This window comes from Saccostrea cucullata, unplaced genomic scaffold, assembly GCF_032062105.1.
Source record: "Saccostrea cucullata isolate Sc308-1 unplaced genomic scaffold, CSIRO_AGI_Scuc_v1 ctg1619, whole genome shotgun sequence".
Classification (NCBI taxonomy): domain Eukaryota; kingdom Metazoa; phylum Mollusca; class Bivalvia; order Ostreida; family Ostreidae; genus Saccostrea; species Saccostrea cuccullata.
In genome coordinates, this window is record NW_026939256.1 from 59,532 (window position 1) to 79,831 (window position 20,300).

The following is a 20,300-nucleotide window of genomic DNA, read 5'->3' on the forward strand; positions in this document are numbered from 1 at the left end:
TAGCGGGGGATGCTTAATCCTTCTAGGCACCTTATCCCACATCTGATGTTCTAAGGGTCAGGTGGGTCTGTGGCCAAAGCTTTGTTTAAGTATTCTGAAAATCTTGAAACGAAAATAACAGCCAGAATAAAACTCAAATTTAGAAAAAATATGTATTTTGTGGGGAAAAAAATATCTCCAGAAGACGTCATACACTGATTCCAAAAAAATGGCAATGAAATCTATCGCTGATGATCTTTCATCATAAGATCTCGAGGAGATCTTATCTTAAAGTTGAACTCACAATGTATTGTAACTCAGACTGTAATCACACTGCATAATGTAACTCAGACTTTAATGTATTTCACACTGTAATGTAACTCAGACTTTAATGTATTTCAGACTGTAATGTATTTCAAACTGTAATGTAACTCAGACTTTAATGTAATTCAGACTGTAATCTCTTTCACATTTGACTGTAATGAATGTCTTGTTCAGACTGTAATGTAATTCAGACTGTAATGTAAGCTCAATGTAATGTAACTCAAACATTGTAATGTAACTCAGACTGATATATGCTTTTGTAATGTAATTCAGACTGTAATGTAACTCAAACTCTCACATTGTAATGTAACTAAAACTGTAATGTAGCTCAGACTGTAATGTAAATCACACTGTAATGTAACTCAGACTTTAATGTATTTCAGACTGTAATGTATTTCAGACTGTAATGTAGCTCAGACTGTAATGTATTTCAGACTGTAATGTAGCTCAGACTGTAATGTAACTCAGACTGTAATGTAGCTCAGACTGTAATGTAACTCACAATGTAATGTAACTCAGACTTTAATGTATTTCAGACTGTAATGTATTTCAGACTGTAATGTATTTCAGACTGTAATGTAACTCAGACTGTAATATAGCTCAGACTGTAATGTAACTCAGACTGTAATATAGTTCAGACTGTAATGTAACTCAGACTGTAATGTAACTCAGACTGTTATGTAGCTCAGACTGTAATGTAGCTCAGACTGTAATGTAACTCAGACTGTAATGTAACTCAGACTGTTATGTTAACTCACACTGTAATGTAACTCAGACTGTAATGTAGCTCAGACTGTAATGTAACTCAGACTTTAATGTATTTCAGATTTTAATGTAATTCAGACTGTAATGTAACTCAGACTGTTATGTTAACTCACACTGTAATGGAACTCAAACTGTAATGTAGCTCAGACTGTAATGTAACTCACACTCTAATGTAACTCAGACTTTAATGTATTTCAGACTGTAATGTATTTCAGACTGTAATGTATTTCAGACTGTAATGTAGCTCAGACTGTAATGTATTTCAGACTGTAATGTAGCTCAGACTGTAATGTAACTCAGACTGTAATGTAACTCAGACTGTAATGTAGCTCAGACTTTAATGTAACTCACACTCTAATGTAACTCAGACTTTAATGTATTTCAGACTGTAATGTATTTCAGTGTAATGTAACTCAGACTGTAATGTATTTCAGACTGTAATGTAGCTCAGACTGTAATGTATTTCAGACTGTAATGTAAAACTGTAATGTAACTCAGACTGTAAAATCAGACTGTAGTGTAACTCACACTGTAATGTAACTCAGACTTTAATGTATTTCAGACTGTAATGTAACTCAGACTGTAATGTAATTCAGACTGTAATGTAGTTCAGACTGTAATGTAACTCAGACTGTAATGTAGTTCAGACTGTAATGTAATTCAGACTGTAATGTAAATCAGACTGTTATGTTAACTCACACTGTAATGTAACTCAGACTTTAATGTATTTCAGATTTTAATGTAATTCAGACTGTAATGTAACTCAGACTGTAATGTAACTCAAACTGTTATGTTAACTCACACTAATGTAACTCAGACTGTAATGTAGCTCAGACTGTAATGTAACTCAGACTTTAATGTAACTCAGACTGTTATGTTAACTCACACTGTAATGTAACTCACACTGTAATGTAACTCACACTGTAATGTAACTCAGACTGTTATGTAAATCACACTGTAATGTAACTCAGATCGTTATGCAACTCACACTGTAATGTAACTCAGACTGTAATGTAACTCAAACTTAATGTAACTCAGACTGTACTCAGACTGTAATGTAACTCAGACTGCACTGTAATATAATTCAGACTTAATGCACAGACTGTAATTATGTAACTCAGACTGTAGTGGTAACTCAGACTGTAATGTAACTCAGACTATACTCACACTGTATAATGTAACTCAGACTTTAATGTATTTCACACTGTAATGTAACTCAGACTGTAATGTAAATTACACTGTAATGTATCTCACACTGTAATTTAACTCACACTGTAATGTAACTCACATTGTAATGTAACTCAGACTGTAATGTAAATTACACTGTAATGTAACTCACACTGTAATGTATCTCACACTATAATGTAACTCACACTGTAATGTAACTCACATTGTAATGTAACTTAGACTGTAATGTAACTCACACTGTTATGGTAACTCACACTGTAATGTAACTTAGACTGTAATGTAACTCACACTGTACTTAGACTGTAATGTAACCTCGCATGATTAAAATATCCTAAGGCAAATCATCATAGGATATTTTATTACTTATGTCAGTCTTCATTCGCTCTCCCTGTCATCAATCCAAAATTTATTTTACGTCATAGAACAATTAATATGGTAAACATTTTTACACTTTTTTTTTCATTCATAAGATTTAAGAACAACAGGTTCATTAAGATTTAAATCTTTGCATTGCTCTCACGAAAGTTTTCATCTTTTTGGTACGAAGTACTGGAAGGTGTACCGTCCCATTTTGTTCTTTACTATTTTGCATGTCTGGAGCGTTTCATTTCCCGGGATTTTCCAGATCTCTCCAGGAGAACGACATACAATCGGCTTCACACAATCTGTAATTAAAATGTCACTGAAACTCTACACTCAAGCTTGCTAGTACAAGGTCAAAAAAAAACATACTCAAGTTTTTAATGGACTGCAGTATTATGAACACTTAATTTTAAATTTAAGCTGCATTATACTAAAACCAGGAAGGAAAGAAAAATATTACCAACTGAATCTCGGACACAGCATTCTGAAAAATAAATCATTTAAAAATTTTGTTTCAGCAGTAATACCCGGTAAATACTGTTTTTCAAAAGCTTATATAATGTTCTCTCCTGATTTCTGATAAAATTTCCCGCCATTAAGTGATACTCACTGACATTTATGATTGACACTTTGTTTTGTTGACACGTCATCCCAAAGCAATCGTGTGTCCAGCGACTTCCGGTCTCCCTGCACCTGCCGTGTTGGTCCCGACACATTTGATTTTCAATGGTAATTGTCAGACATTCTTTAACGGTACTCAGACATTCTGGGACGAGAAAGAAAAATTCTGATACACTGTACACACAATAATTAAGACATAGATTTATTCAAATGTCCAAGTATCCAAATTTCATGATTTTTAATTTTTCTTTTTTAAAATAAATGGACAAGATTTGTATTGATACTTACTATCATTTAAGACTGATATTTTGTGACTTCGACACTCCAATCTCAAGCAGTTGAGGTAATCCCAGTGATCTCCGTCGGCTCGACAGTTACCGTCGACGTCTCGACAGACTCGATTTGTCTGATTGACGGCCAAGCATCGATCTAAAGCATCCCGACATTCTGAAATGAGAATTATGCCGACTGCTCAACAAGGATTATAAAGGACACGAGTGAACAAGGCGTACAGAATGCATATAGTGTCAGATGTACAAAAATCATTTAATTTGTAAATTAGATATTTATAGGATAAAGTTCTCGGTATTTCAAATCATGAAATTATAATAAACTAATTTCTACTGAGGAAAATTTTCTCGGCAAAAATTATTCTAAATTGGAATTTGTGGGGCTTAAGACCTAGCAATAAAAATCCAGAGTATCTTTTTTTCTGTGAGATTAACAAGCTTACCACTAGTTAGGGTTACAAAGTAGAATTTAAGTTATTGGAATATCTAGAATTGTTAAATAAACTAAAAAGATGTGAGAGTCGGCAAATCAAAGGCTGACATAATAAAGCATAAAAACTCTCAAATTCAGAGGTTATATGAAATACACATGTATATTTAAAAAAATTACAAATAAGGCCATTTTATATATACACAAAACGTATTTAATATATATGTATATATATTTTTTTTTATTACAAAAGCTGTGCCATTGAACCCGTGAGGCTCACTCGCTAAAAAAAGTCAAAAATTTATATAAAATCAAAACTTATAACGTTTCAATTGTTTTTTAAATGATGTATGTATATAATTCCTATATAAGTTTTGTATCAAAATACTTCCTTACGAGGTTAGAAAGCGGAATAAAACTTTAGTATTTATAACAAATTACCATTATGTCACAGAATCCCTTAATCTTTGAAGAAACAACTTTACGATATTCTAGTAGATACCTCTCAAAAATGTATAAAATATTTTTAAAGTCGTAATTCTTTGTCACATATCACGTTAAAGGCAACAACTGGAATCCTGTTTCTTACCATTCTTAATACACGCTTCCTTAGCTGTGTAAACAGTTCCCAGTAATGTAACAATAGTCCAAAGCAACATCAATTTCATCTCAATGAACTTGAAATCGGGGGACTGGCCACTTCTGCTTCTCTACCTTCTACCGTGGTCTGTCTTCTTTAGAGAGATTTATAACACTCGGATTGATTTCTTTTTTTCATTAAGTAAACTTCGTACATCACTTTACAATATAAATCACGTGACATATGGTCCAATAGAAAAGAAGTTCCGGAGAGTCGGACATTGCACTCAGCTTCATACATCATTCAAAGCTCGGAAAATTAGTAGCCTATTTAGATAATTTTCTGATTTTTTAGCTGAAAACTGTATAAGAAGGTGAGAGGACTTTGATTGTCCAACCCTTCTCAAAAGAGTGTGGTTGGGAGAAAACAAAATGGAACACCTCATTTAAACAGTTGTTATAACCTTGTGGGTTCGAAGGGAGTGTACCGATAGGGTGTGTACCGATATTCACTGAAATTCATGGCTGAAATTATATAATCCAACTCGTATGTGTACTTCAAGGATTTTTAAAAATACATATGCAAAAATATGCGGTCTACGAAGGAGACATGTGAAAAAGAGGCAGCGGTTAGAGCGTTTGCTCTAGAGTTGCAGAGTGAGGAGTTGATCCTTACGTCACAGGTTCGAATCCAACTGTGGGACATAGAGGCAGATCCTTCGGATGAGACCATATAAACCGAGGTCCCGTATGGCAGAAGGTGCTGGCACGAAAAGATCCCTAACTGTCCATTGGCTTCCGAGTGATTGGTATAGGTCTGCAGCCCTCCGTCGGCAAGTGGTGCTGTCTCAATATAAGTGAACAATTCCGAAAGGGAATTTAACCCCCCCCCCCCCAAAAAAAAAACAACAACATAAAAACATAAAAAGGGATGGGGTTATAAGTATCTTTTTAGAGATGCATAATAGTGTAAACCTTTTCAGTTAGATGTCTGTTATCATATTTCCTCATCTTCTTTGACTATGGAATATTTCGTATACCTGATAAATGCATTGGCCTTATGAGGGTTTGAGTCCGGTCTACATGGGAAGCTTACTCCTCCGACGCACCTGATCCCGCCTCTTAATGTTCAGGGTCCGTGTTTGATGTCCTGTTCACAGAGTTGTTTTGTTTTTAGTTTTTTCGATCACTGTTTGTTATCTTCAATTCTTCATGCATCTCTTTATTTAAGATTTATCAAGAAAAGACTTGGTAATGTTTTAAATGTTTATTGAATATGCAAAATTAAAAAAAATTATACAAACACATTAATCATTAAAAGCACGCGCTCAACAGTTTTTAAAGTACATGCATATCAATCTGTTCATGTTATTTCTATATTCAGAACAAAACTTCACATTTCGTTATGCATTATTACTCATCCTAAACCAATCGTGTCTACGTACAAAAGCCACCACCTATTTCACAGCATGGTTATTTCATTTGGAAAGGTTATGATTCTAGACTAACAGGCAAACTCTTATGGTTTACAGGTAATTAAATGTCATTCTGTCAACATCAGGGGTGGATCCTGGGTCCACTCTTTTACCGTTCGGCCCCGGATGTGAGAATGATAACGTGTGTGTGCTTAACTCTGATGTTTCAGTTCCTTTGTATTTGGCATCGATCTTATTATAGATATGATTTAAGTAAAAAAAAAAAAAAAGAAAAGAACAGAACACTCATCAGTAAAGGACCTAGACTACAGGCTTGAATTCTTCTGCAAAATTGTTGAGTCCATGTGTAATTGTATTGTAAAACAGAATTCTTAAAGTCAGAGTGAGTTGAAAGCATCCACATTTCTGATTTACAACAACTTTTAGACTAAGTCCACGTTACACCACCTAAAAACCAAATAAAGTGAGATGTGGAACATTTTATCAAAATTCATAAAAATTATTATAAGCCTAACGCTTATATTCTTTCATAAGCTTTAGGAGTTGATTCTCAGATACCAAAAAAGAGTATCGTGATCAGATGGGCCGACAAAATATGCTTATTTATCCACGTTTAAAGCACGTATAGAAATATCGTTCTTAGTGAAAGGAACTAAGAATCGCAGGAATCATCCTTGCAATGTCAGGGGTCTTGAGTCAATTCGTCACCGTTGTACCGCTGGCAAATTTCATTTGATATTTTAAGGCTTGCTTCTTTCATTGACAATCACCAATCAAATTAAAGCTTTCACAAAGAGTTAGATAATTTAAACAGAAAGGTTTATTTTTCAGTGGTCCAACGTAGATATAGATAAATATTTATTTGGTATACTACATATACATTGTAACAATGTATTTTTGACAATATAATTTTATGAAATATATGAAAGTTTGGCACTAAACAATAGAATTAAGATAAAATTTCGGAATCAATCAGTTTTCGGAAGACATGAATATAATTCATATTACCTTGTTTAGCAAGGGATAACCCATGAAAGCCAATGGATTATTTCCAATGGGGTCCTTTACGCAACGGCAACGACGGGGGTCTGTTGTACATCCACTGACTGGCAATTCGTGCAATTATCACGGACACTACAGCAAGGGAAACTGTATGACAAAGGCTGTACAATATTACAATAAACACATCAAAATTTGACATTGGTCTATTTAATTGTACTTCTGGATTCGACAGCCTCAATACTCGGCCATTTGGATCATCTCTGGGTATCGTATCCATTTCGATTGTTTGGTTTTTGTTTTCACGATTTCTAAGATGAAGGATCCTCAGCCCATCGAGAATCCACATTCCCACTAAAGGTAGATAGTAAACTATGCATACCAAAACAACAAAAGCCATAGCCTCAACGACATACACGACGCACAAAACAATTAATGCCAGAAAGGTCGAAATGACGAAAACGATTGAGATTTTCAACCAAAAAGAACGCGAGAATAAAGGTTTTCCCGTAAAATGCAGAAATCCCGTAAAAGTTTTTATCAGACCAAAGCACACGGACCACAAAGAAAATAGCCAGAAGAGAACGAATCCCGACACAGCCATTGGTATTTCTTTGGTATTGACTGTGTTCCTCGTACTTTGTAAGGTAATTGATACTAACAGTAGCACTTCGGATAATCCTCTGGCTAATTCCAATACATTAGAAGATTTTTTAATATTTTTCGTGGCTAAAATAGCAACGAACAAAAAGATGTTAGCTAGAATTGATATAATAATAACAGCAAGAGCTCCTTCACGGTGTTGTTCCAGTGATGGTGGTTTAAAGTAGTCCATTATTTCTCTTGCAATATATCTTGCTTTGTCTTCTGTATTCAGTTCATCGAAAACCCGATGTACGAACCTGCTAGAATACATGCCGAATCTGCATTCAAGAAATAAAAATTAGTCATTTTCATGTGGTCATGTGTTGGGAATGATTTTAAAAAATCGGAATGACTGCAGGTTTTTGCTTTACTTGCTTTCAATGCTTGGTATGTCAACAAGTGGTGGAAAAATAATAGACTTATTACTTTCCTAAACAAGATTATGGTACTATTATAAGAATAAAACATATTTCTGCAATGCTGAAATTAGCGAACTTTGTGTACATGTAACAATATCTTCAGATACGCGGGTTGATATAGAAGTAATATCACGGCAAAGTATAAAATCTTGATTACTCAATACATCGCAGATTTTGAATGTATGCAACCTTGGACGACATAACAATAAAATTTAGTTCACTGTGAAAAAAAAATGGCTGCGGTGGAATTCATTCAATAGTACGTACATGCATATGCTTTAAAAGAACGTACAAATTTCAACAGTATTAGCGTTCTTATTTCTCAGTTTCGTTTTTTGAGACGATAGCTTCTCCGAAGAACTAAGGGTTGTAATATCACAATAGATTACATAATTAAAGTGCGTCTGCGTAACGGCGCATATTCAATAGACTGCGCTAGAATATGCAAAAAAAAAAAAATGTTTTCAATAAAATTTGAACTATAAACACTCCTACCTATTTTGATTTTTGCCTGGAAATTGCTTTCAATTATTATAAATAGATATTTAAAAATATATTTAAAAGTTTATCAATACGTAAATGCTTTTTTTTTTTACCAAACCTTATTGTGTCCTTCCTATATTTTTTCAGTTAGACAAGTTTCAATCGACGTTTTTGAAAAAAAAATATTCATTACTTAAGGTCAGACGAGACGTTCCTAAAAATATGTTTTGTATATCTTTTGTATATATGAAAAATATTCAAAATTTTAATAACATTCTGATTTCTAAACCAGTTTCTAAACGTTTTTAAAGAATCCAAACACTTAAACATTTGAAATTGGAAAATCATTTTTCTTTCCCAAAGAATTATATAAGAAAAACTACCCCTGGTATCTTGCAGAAATGCCTGGTAAGGTACCTCAATTTTTTGTGAGTAAACATGTTTAAGTCGCAATACTTCAAGGACAAACTCTTAGAAAAATTTATCTATTAATAAGGAACGTCTCTGTCATACCAAATTATCAACTGAATTTCACCTGTTCACTGATTTTAGCAATCCTACTTTAAACTTACCTTTACAGGTGTATAGAGAATGGGAAACACATATATAAAACTGTTTATATAACCTCCTTAATTGAATTACGCATTTTAATATGTAAATTATCAAACAAGGGAAAACCAGCTTGAATTTAAGCTCGAATTGCAAAATGATCATATACATCATATCGGCATACATGTACAGGTTTGAAACGCCATAGCTGCCTTATGTGGTTATTTCATTAGAAGACGAAGCAAACAATGACAACAGATTTAAAACGAAATATGACAATGGGAAACAATGGATACAAAGTTTGATAAAACATATATTTGCTGTATCTTAATAAGCTTCAATTTTCGGTAACATTTTTGGGGGGCTGTTCATATTGGTCGTATGTATCGCAGTTGCTATACGACAACTACTTAATCAAACTCCAGAGAGCCTAAATTATATGCAACAAGAAATGTGACCGTGGAGTAGCAGTTTTAATTCTATACGCTCAGTTTGGCCAATTTTTCTTGAACAAGTATTGCAATTTAACTTTGTTCTGTTCTTATTTTGTTTTTATAAGAATTCATAGTTCTATATTAAACAAAAAAAGGTAAGATCAAAATGGGATTAAACGAAAGTAAATGAATGTTATAAATAGTCAAAATAATATCATTCGGTCATAGCGAAAAACAAGCGTGCCGTCTGTTGTCACAGTTGCATCGGCAGTCCCTGTTGTAAAAGGTTGTGTATATTGTAACTCATACTGTACTCAGACTGTAATGTAACTCATGCTGTAATTTAACTCACTCTGTAATGTATCTCAGGCTGTAATGTATGTCAGACAGTAATGTAACTTACTCTGTAAATTAACTCAGACTATACTCATACTGTTATGTTACTCACACTGTAATGAAAATCAGACTGTAATGTAACTCACACTGTAATGTAACACAGACTGTACGCAGACTGTAATGTAACTCAGACAGTACGAAGACTATAATGTAACTCACACTGTAATGTTTCTCAGGCTGTAATGTAATCAGACTGTAATGTAACTCAGACTGTAATGTTACTCACACTGTAATGTTACTCACATTGTAATGTAAATCAGACTGTAACGTAACTCAGACTTTTATGTAACTCAGACTGTAATGTAATCACACTGTCATGTAACTCAGACTGTAATATACCTTGTAATGTACCTCAGACAGTAATGTAACTCAGATTGTACTTAGACTGTAATGTAACTCATTAATGTAACTCAGACTGTAATGTAACACAGACTGTAATGTAACTCAGGCTGTAATGTAACTCAGAATGTAATGTACTTCCGTAATGTAACTCAGACTGTATTGTCACTCAGACTGTAATGTAACTCAGACTGTACTCAGACTGTAATGTAACTCAGACTGCAATGTGACTCAGATTGTAATGTAGCTCAGACTGTACTCAGACTGTATTGTAACTCACACTGTAATGTTACCCACACTATAATGTAACTCACAATGTAATGTAACTCAGATTGTACTCAGACTGTAATGTTACTCAGACTGTAGCTTAACTCAGACTGTACCGTAACTCACACTGTAATGTAACTCCGACTGAAAGCAGACTATTATGTGACTCAGACTGTAATGAAACTTGGACTGTAATGTAACTCAAACTGTTATGTAACTCAGACTGTAATGATACTCACACTGTAATGTAACTCAGACTGTACACATACTGTTATGTAACTCAGACTGTAATGTAATTCAGACTGTAATGTTACTCAGTATGTAATGTAATTCAGATTATACAGTAACTCAGACTGTACTGTAACTCAAACTGTTCTAAGACTGTACTGTAAGTCAGACTGTACATTGAATGTAATGTAACCTGGCATGATTAAAATATCCTATGGCAAATCATCATAGGATATTCTTATTATGTCAGTCTACATTCGCCATCTCTTGCACCAATTCAAAATTGATTTCAAATCACAGAACATGGTAAATATTCTGACACATTTTTATTTACAGTGGACCTTCAGATATCCGGACGATTTAAGATTTAAGGACAGCAAGATCATTTATATTCAAATATTTGCTTTCACAAAAATTTTTATATTTTTGGTTCGAAATAATGGAAAATGTAACGTCCCATTTTGTTCTGTTTTGCATGTCTGGAGCGTTTCTTTTCCCGGGATTTTCCATAGGCCTATCTCTCCAGGAGAGCGACATACAACCAGTTTCACACAACCAGTAATAAAAATGTTACTGAAACTCTACACTCAAGCTAGCTAGGTCAAAAAAGGGATTCTTTTAAAATGCATCCCAGTATTATGAAAACTTATTGTAACGAGGCCGAAAACTTATTGTAACGAGGCCGAGTCTGATTCGAGTGCACATGACTTTGCGCAGCTTTTTAATTTTATGCAGCCATTTGTGCGACAGTAACCCTTGCCAAATATTTTGATTTTAATACAAAATTAACATTATCTTTAACCCCTACTGGTCTGAAAATGTGATTTTACAAAAATATAATTAGGAAAACCGCTGAAATGGCTCTAACGACGTCACCATTTTCGGATTTTGTATGCAATGCATGACGCTGAAGAATGACGTGTGACTCGCTTGTAAGACGTCCATGAATAATATACAAAAAACTGATGACAGAACATCAAAAGAAACATACTAGAAATCTACACATCGCTATATTTACCGAAAAAAAATCATATGCACCGATAATTTATCTGCACTGATATTTATTCTACTCCAGCATGCTAGAGGTTCACGGCGAGATACTTTTGACTTGGCGCCGCGTATTAGGAGCGTAGGGACGTTAACCGAGGCTCTTACTTGTAGGAGTATGATATTTATTCATACTGTAATATGGCAATTTTAGAGGTATTTAGCTTTGAAAAAATAAACTTAAATCAACCTAAATGATGAACTTTTTTGAACTTTCACAATTTGGTGACTTTTTACAATAACTCTCATCTACTTAAATGAAAAAGAAATCTCTAGGGCAGAAATACAAAAAATATGGAAAAATTGTTATAATTTGGCGCTTTTTCAATAATTCCTATAGGGTCCGATAGTAAAATTTTCAAATCTTAAAACAATAAATATGACAGTAAAAATTAATTATCAAAAAATTATCAAAAATCCCCTAGGGCAGAAATAATTAGACTCGGCCTCGTTAAATTTAATCTGCATAATACTAAAACAGCAGGAAGGATAGAAAAAAATATTACTAATTACGCTCCCTCGTGTCATTATGACCACGCCCATCGGATATCTGCACATAACCAACATTATTAAATGGGGTAAGTACTAGACATGCATTGATCAGGTATCCGAAATAAAATAGTTATCTGTAGTCAAATTCAATATAAAATCAAAGGGCTAACAACTTCTCTGTAATATGTCAGTCAAAATACTATTCAGTATAATAGGTTATATTTTTGTCATCAAGGTCATTACAAGGACCACGGAATTTACAAAATGTCTTCAGTAAGTGTTAAAAAAAATCTATACACCAGTCAAAGTGTCCTCGGTCGTAGTGTAAAATCGCATATTTTCAAGGGGTCAAATTTTCGTGGTATTATTAACCCTTCCTTTTTTATATTATATATATTTAGTATATAAACAAATAGATAATAATAATAATATCTAATAAAAGATAGATAAATAAAATAATAGATTATATAAACAATAGAAATGTTGTTAATTAATTCTGTAAGGTTATGTATACTGTTGATTGCACATGTTGATCCTGAGTCCACTCCAAACGGATGATAGCATGTGTGAGTGGCTCAATTCTGAACAGAACAGAACAGTCTCATGAACAATTGACACACAGGCTTGAATTTTTTTGCCAAATGGTTGATTCCAATTGATTTTTAAAACAGAATATTCTTTAAAGTCTTTGTAAGTATAGAAAACATCAACATTTCTGATTTACAACCGGTTTAGGACTAACTCAATGTTACGCGACCTAAAAGCTAAAGAAAATGGGATGTGGAACATTGTATCGAACTACATGTACATAAAAATATTTTATCGTTACTATTCTTTCAAACGCTTCAAGATTTGGTACTAGTAAACAAAATCAACTAGGAGAACCATGATTGGAAGGATCGATATAGTATACCCTGTATATTAAAAAGAAGTTTTGTACGTTGAGGTTGTTCTGCTTGGTTCGTTTAAAGTACATGTACTTCAGTACTTCAGTTAGAAATACTGGTCTTCATGACAAAGAACTGGGATAATTTATCCATGGAATACCGGTTCTAGGAAGGGGATAATTAAGAGTTGTATATAGACAGGGGTTTGTAGTACACCCACTGGCTGCCAATTCGTGCGATTATCAAGGACACAATCGCAAGGGCAATTGTATGGCAAAGGTCGTACAATATTACATGAAGCACTTTGAAAATAAACGTTGGTCCATTTATCTTTACTTCTGGATTCGACAGCCTCGTTTTATGGTCATTACGATTATTTCTGTTTAATGAATCCATTTCGATTGTTGTTCGGTTTTCACGATTTCTAAGATGAAGGATTCTCAGCCCATCGAGAATCCACATTCCCGCGAAAGGTAGAAAGTAAAACAAGCATATCAAAACAACAAAAGCCATAGCGTCAACGACATACACAGAACAATTAATGCCAGAAAAGTCGAGACGACGAAAACGATCGAGATTTTCAACCAAAACGAACGTGAGAATGAAGTTTTTCCTGTAAAATGAAGAAATCCCGTAAAAGCCTTTATCAGACCAAAGCACACGGACCACAAAGAAATAGCCAGAAGACAACGAATCCCGACAAAGCCATTGGTGTTTCTTTGGTATTGAATTTCACCGTATACAACGGGTAACGCGGGGGAGTCGCTAAAAAGTATGGGGGAGTCGTTTTCAACGTATGGGGGAGTAGATTTTCACCGCTTCGGAGTCAGAGGAGATGTGGGTCAAGTCTTTTTTCGGTATATATAAGATGTATTTACAAAAAACAAATATCCCACGGAAGATGGCAATAGTTAAGCTTTATCGTGGTCATTTGTCCGGCTATCATATACGTCTAGTTTTCTCAAACACTTCAAAACTATTTGACAGTTTTCATATTTACGTTGATAGGGTAGTAAAAACATGCATGATTTGCACAATCTACGGCTTGCGTAGGGATTCTCATATTTAAAACAGCGAGAGAAAGCATTTATCTTTTAAATGCAACAACTTAAACTTGACTAGACTTAATAAAAAATTAACAATTAAGACATTTTCTCTTCAGACAGTAACGGTTACGTAGGGGGGAGTCGTTTATGGGAAAGCACATCGCAGGGGGAGTCGCAAATAAAGTCAAATGCATATACTTGGTGTTGTTTTCATCTCTTTAATACAGCCAATACCTTTTTTATTTACTCGTAGATATCTATAAATCTATGTTTGGTTATTTACTTTATAATCTGAAGTTACGAAAAGAGATTTTTTCTGTGGCTTTAACAATCAGCAATTTAGATAACATGAACAATTGGATTATATATCATGTGTTTGGGGACAGGACCCTCCCCCTCAGTATGTAATGTTCGTACATGTATATCATAAAAATTCAATTCACCGATTCACGAACCCTCACCTCCAACAATGAAAGCCTCTCCATAAAAAAAAAGAACAACCGGATTAATAATTTGGAAAATTTCTCAATAATATCAAACATTTTTATTATTATTATTGTTTCAGAATACTTAAATTAAATAATGCTAATGTGTGAATACAATTTGGTTGTCAAACTGTTGTAACCTCCTTGCACCAACCCATTTCTTTTTTTTTTTTTTTTTGCTCGTCAAAATTTTTCAGGTGAGTTGTCTGTAATTTTTGTTTGTTATATTTTTAAAAATAAATTTACACTGAAAAGAATAACCTTTCTACTGTTTTCGTAAGTCAAATAAATAGCTGTTTGACCATGGAGCGAGATGTTGGACCTTTCGATGAAATAATGCACCGTTTACGTCAAAGTGTGGGTGGGGTCAGCTGTCAGAACTTTGCGGAATTGACAGTTTTTCTATGCAGTGAGGGTTAACAAAAATTTCATCATGATAATATCAAAATAAACAGTAAAATGTATAACAAAACATTTATCGAATGTGTTCTCTAGATCTGTTTTGTCGACCCCTTGAACAAAAATATTTGCCTTCGGCCTAATCGTCTCGTGCAAACAGTTTGGTTCTTGGATCCGACAAAACGCATGTTGCCCTCGAACCCTGTCTATGAATGTATAATGCTGGTTGCCTCAGACTGATTCTGGTACAACAACCCGCCATGCTATGTGTTCACGAAACTGCGAAGGGGGGAGGGGTAAAGGGGGTAACATGTTCTGAGAAACTGTATATAGTTGGGGCAAGGTAAGGGAGAAGTATCATGATAATGAAATGTATACATTGAAGAAATATTTTCGTATTTCTTCTTTTCAAAGTTTGTGGTTAATTATTTTTACATTGACACTTCTCATTTTATTTATCATAGACATACATTTCCAGCGCTTTAGGTAATATGCAATCCAGTCCCTTCTTTAGCATTCATTCTGTACATTAACCTATGTGTATTAACCTCAGATTATCCAAAATATTCTCAATTAACATACTAATTCGTTTGTGTCTGAAGATGTGTTACTATATATGATAAATAAATAATAAATTGTGAACCTAATCGTGAGAATATACCAGTTAAATTTAACACCCTTCCCAAAGAAAACGTCAAGGAGCGTGAAGACGCGTCAGAGATCTGCCCTTTTCTAATTAAAAAAATGGTTGATATTATCAAGAAATTTTTCATATTATAAATCTGGTTGATTTTTTTTTATGGAGAGGCTTTCATATTGGAAGTGAGGGTTCGTGAATTGGTGGTTTGAATCTTTGTGATATACATGCACAAACATTACATACTGAGGGGGAGGGTCCTGTCCCCAAGCTATGCTCCGATGATATAAAATCCAATTGTTCATGTAATCTAAATTACTGATTGTTTTCTGGAACTGATAAAGCCACAGAAAAAATCTCTTTTCGTAACTTCAGATTATAAAGTATATAACCAAACATAGATTTATAGATATCTACGAGTAAATAAAAAGGTAATGGCAGTATAAAAGAGATGAAAACAACACCAAGTATATGCATTTGACTTTATTTTGCGACTCCCCCTGCGATGTGCTTTCCCATAAACGACTCCCCCCTACGTAACCGTTACTGTTTGAAGAGAAAATGTCTTAATTGTTAATTTTTATAAAGTCTAGTCAAGATTAAGTTGTTGCATTTAAAAGATAAATGCTTTCTCTCGCTGTTTTAAATATGAGAATCCCTACGCAAGCCGTAGATTGTGCAAATCATGCATGTTTTTACTACCCTATCAACGTAAATATGAAAACTGTCAAATAGTTTTGAAGTGTTTGAGAAAACTAGACGTATATGATAGCCGGACAAATGACCACGATAAAGCTTAACTATTGCCATCTTCCGTGGGATATTTGTTTTTTGTAAATACATCTTATATATACCGAAAAAAGACTTGACCCACATCTCCTCTGACTCCGAAGCGGTGAAAATCTACTCCCCCATACGTTGAAAACGACTCCCCCTTACTTTTTAGCGACTCCCCCGCGTTACCCGTTGTATACGGTGAATTTGTTCCTCGTTCTTTGTAAGACAATTGATAATAACAGTAGAACTTCGGATAATCCTCTGGCTACTTCCAATTAAAACTCTAGCAGGTTTTTTGATATTTTTCGTGACTAAAATAGCCACGAACAAATAGACGTTAGCTAGAATTGTTAAAAGGATAACAACAAGAGCTCCTCCAGGGTTATGGTGTAGTGGAGGCTGAAAGTGGTTCATTATTTCTCTTACGATGTACCTTTCTTCGTCTTCTAAATTCAGTTCATCGAACACCGGATGTACAAACCTGCTCGAATACATGCTGAATCTGCATTTAAAAATTGAACATTAGTCAGACACGTTCACATGGCCATGTTGGGAATGGGTTTTTTTTAGAATCGAAATTACAGCATACTTTTGCTTTACTTGCTTTATCACAATTGTTATAAAATCTTTAATGTATCTTGCAGATTTTGTATAATGTGACATAAATTTTTTAAAGCTTTAGATTTACTTGACAACGAAATCACCTAGATTTCTTTTCAAATTTCACGCCTAAAACTCTTCTGGAAATAAAATTAAATGCAATTTTATAAGTCGTTGGTGAGTATCATTTTTGTAATGGTACAGATCATTATTGACAAGGAACTTAGGTTTTACGCTAGGCATTGTGTATACATTCAATATTTTTAAAGAGCATTCTTTCTTATATTTTTTCTTTGCAATTTAAAACTAAGTAATACTACGCATATCAAATGATCATTAAAAATTATACAGATATCAGTAAAGTTTATTGTCTGAACCTGGTAAAGAAAAGAGGTTTTCTCTCACACTTTACCTTGTATCTTAATTCCCAAGAGGAAAGTTTACTGGTTCATTTTTAAATGACAATCGGAAGATAGTCAAATGTAATATTAGAAAATAATACTAGAAAATAAATATACTTCTTTTTTCATAAGAATATCAATACGTAAGCCTATATCGTTAACGTTTTACCTAACCGTATCGTATTTTTCTTATACATGTATTTTATTCAGTCAGGGAAGTTTCAATAGGCCTTAGTTGGCTTTTTAAAAACAAATATTCATCAACCAAAGATATATGCCACCTTATTAATTGAATTTCACTGATTTTGACAACCCTAATTTAAATTTATCTTTCCTGATCTATAGAGAATAGGAAGCATATACATGTACTTAAGACAAAAATTTAATTCCGTTTATAAGTTTCTAATTTACATTAGATCTCTATATTCAAATTGTTTTAATCTTTTTGAAAGAAATGTGGTAAGATAATTTCACGTTGGCAATATTAAACAAAATAATTAGTTTTGAAAATTTTCAGAAGTATTTCAAGATTTTGGACTCAGTCGTAAGTTCTTTTGTAAAATGGCCCTCTGAAACCTTATTGCACAACCATAGCACAAAAGATAAAGCAAAAAATGTAATAGGGCTTTAAAGGTGCTTTTTCTTCCAAATCGCTCCTCAACTGAGAGAGAAAACAGAATTTTCTACACCTACAGGACACTATTAACCATAGCTGCAGAACTGTAGCGTTATGGTTTTATATACTAGTATTTGTCTTTGACCGGTATTGGTCATGCAAAGACAAAAAATAAAACCGTAATGTTACTGCAAGGGCGGATTCAGGGGGTTTGGGGGGGGGGGGTTCGGGAACCCCCCCCCCCCGCTCATTGAATTTTTTTTTTTACAAGTGTCATTTTATCATTTTGTTGCATTGATAAGACTCTAATATACACGAATCCATTGTTCTGTACAACTGTGAAATATACTTCAGCCACGTAACAGGAAATCACTTTCCGCTTGAACGCATACAATACACAGGTAATCAACAAAGAGAGGGGTAATCCGTGAATCTAGTGAAGTCACAAGATCATCGTGCAATACAATGTAGTCAAGTACCAACAACAGAAAACTGCATATAGTTACGGTGCTGCTCAGTAATATTCCTTTGCTGATAAAATGCATGTTTTTTATTAACTATTTGAATAAACTATTATATAGGGTTTTTTATTTACCGTTTTAAAAATTAAATTAATACATTTTTTTTACATCATATTGACAGTATACTCAAGTAAATTGAAAAGCACTAATTAGGAATTCTGAAAAGAATCCAATGTTTGATTTTTTGAAAGTGTTTAAAATTGCACATCAGTTGTATCTCAGAAGTCAGCTTGACTAAATTAATTGAAAATTCATTTAAAAGACAACTTGAAGTCAACTGCTTGTATTCCTAAAATTGTCAGATGTAACAATTTTTTAAAACAAAGTCTAAAGTCTTGTGTTAAAGTTAAATTACATGTAATTTGAAACATTTTATTTATCTAAATTCTTAAATATTTGTGATGATTGGTCTTTAAAAAGGCTACAAAAAGTACAAGAAATGCTGGAAAATGCACCATTTTAGAACTATTTAAAACAATTTTTTTCGCGGTGGAGCCCCCCCTCTCCATTTTTTTAAACAAGGTCTAAAGTCTTGTGTTAAAGTTAAATCAAATTGAAACATTTTATTTTTCTGGATTCTTAAAAATTTGTGATGATTGGTCTTTAAAAAAGCTACAAAAAGTACAAAAGAATGCTGGAAAATGCACCATTTAGAATCATTTAAAACAAAATTTTCTCGGGGAGGCCCCCGAACCCCCACCTATGGGAGGGGGACACCCCCTCCCATGCCTTCCCCCTTCGGCCCTTTGGGCCTCAAAACCCCCCACATGAACTTCTGGATCCGCCACTGTACTGTAACCGTTCTGCAGCAGCAACATCAATCACAATCCGAAATATGACTAAAAATTATAAACAATTGTAAAAAAAATTAAATTAAAATTCAAAATAATCCAATACCTATGAATGTCATGTACAAGATAGTGTTGAAGATACCTTTCTTCAACTGTAACAAATGGAAATCATTATGGTACTTCCTTGTTCTAGATATCCTTGCGTTTACGACGCCATTTGTAACGAAAAATGTCAAGTTTCCTCTATATCTAAATATCAGGCAATGAGCTACAAACAAAAATTATACATTCACACATTGACACCAATATAACACAGTAATATAAATAAAAGAAGATTTAATCAATATGTAAATTCAAATTTAATTAAACAACATACCCCCAAATATGGCGATGCAACATCCACTCACTCGAACGTATAATTATTTCTGCGTGTTTTGTCTGTACAATGAAATAAACAAAATACCAATAATTAATATTTAAATTGAAAACATTTAGTAAAAATACATAAGATAATAAACAAACACCATAACACACAAAGACAGAAATTCCATAAATGGAATATCAGGTTACCAAAGGTGCGCTTTTCGCGTTTTATGCACAATTTCGTGTACCGTAACGTTACAATCAAAAGGCACTTGTGTCGTATATACGGGGTACCCCTACTTAAGGTACCTGACTGACGCAATATCAACCATCCCCACTTTCATCCAGTTTTTTTCTCTCCAATTTATCAATCATTAACCTACTTCAGTAAGACAAATCTCACTTCTACAGACTTTCTCTTTTCAAATGCACCGGTATATCGATCGTACCAGATGTCCTTGTCCAAGCCTCTTTATTGTTAAATCAATCATTTATTCCTCGAAA

At 33.8% G+C, this 20,300-nt stretch overlaps 1 protein-coding gene and 2 long non-coding RNA genes across 3 annotated transcripts; all 3 read right to left on the reverse strand.

Annotated features, from left to right (window-relative positions):
- Positions 1–2,764: 2,764 nt before the first annotated feature.
- LOC134252651 (uncharacterized) lies at positions 2,765–4,755 on the reverse strand. The gene is made up of 5 exons (XM_062735136.1): positions 4,550–4,755; positions 3,529–3,687; positions 3,230–3,385; positions 3,080–3,103; positions 2,765–2,921 (listed from the first exon to the last, which is right to left on the reverse strand). The coding sequence occupies exons 1-5, from the start codon at positions 4,626–4,628 to the stop codon at positions 2,785–2,787; spliced, it is 555 nt and encodes a 184-aa protein (XP_062591120.1). The 5' UTR covers positions 4,629–4,755; the 3' UTR covers positions 2,765–2,784.
- A 1,251-nt stretch (positions 4,756–6,006) lies between these two features.
- Positions 6,007–9,278, reverse strand: LOC134252649 (uncharacterized). Its single transcript, XR_009989002.1, has 3 exons — positions 9,094–9,278; positions 6,984–7,897; positions 6,007–6,422 (listed from the first exon to the last, which is right to left on the reverse strand). It is a non-coding gene; the product is annotated as an uncharacterized LOC134252649 (long non-coding RNA).
- A 7,431-nt stretch (positions 9,279–16,709) lies between these two features.
- Positions 16,710–19,680, reverse strand: LOC134252652 (uncharacterized). The gene is made up of 3 exons (XR_009989003.1): positions 19,540–19,680; positions 17,209–17,244; positions 16,710–17,006 (listed from the first exon to the last, which is right to left on the reverse strand). It is a non-coding gene; the product is annotated as an uncharacterized LOC134252652 (long non-coding RNA).
- Between the last annotated feature and the right edge of the window lie 620 nt (positions 19,681–20,300).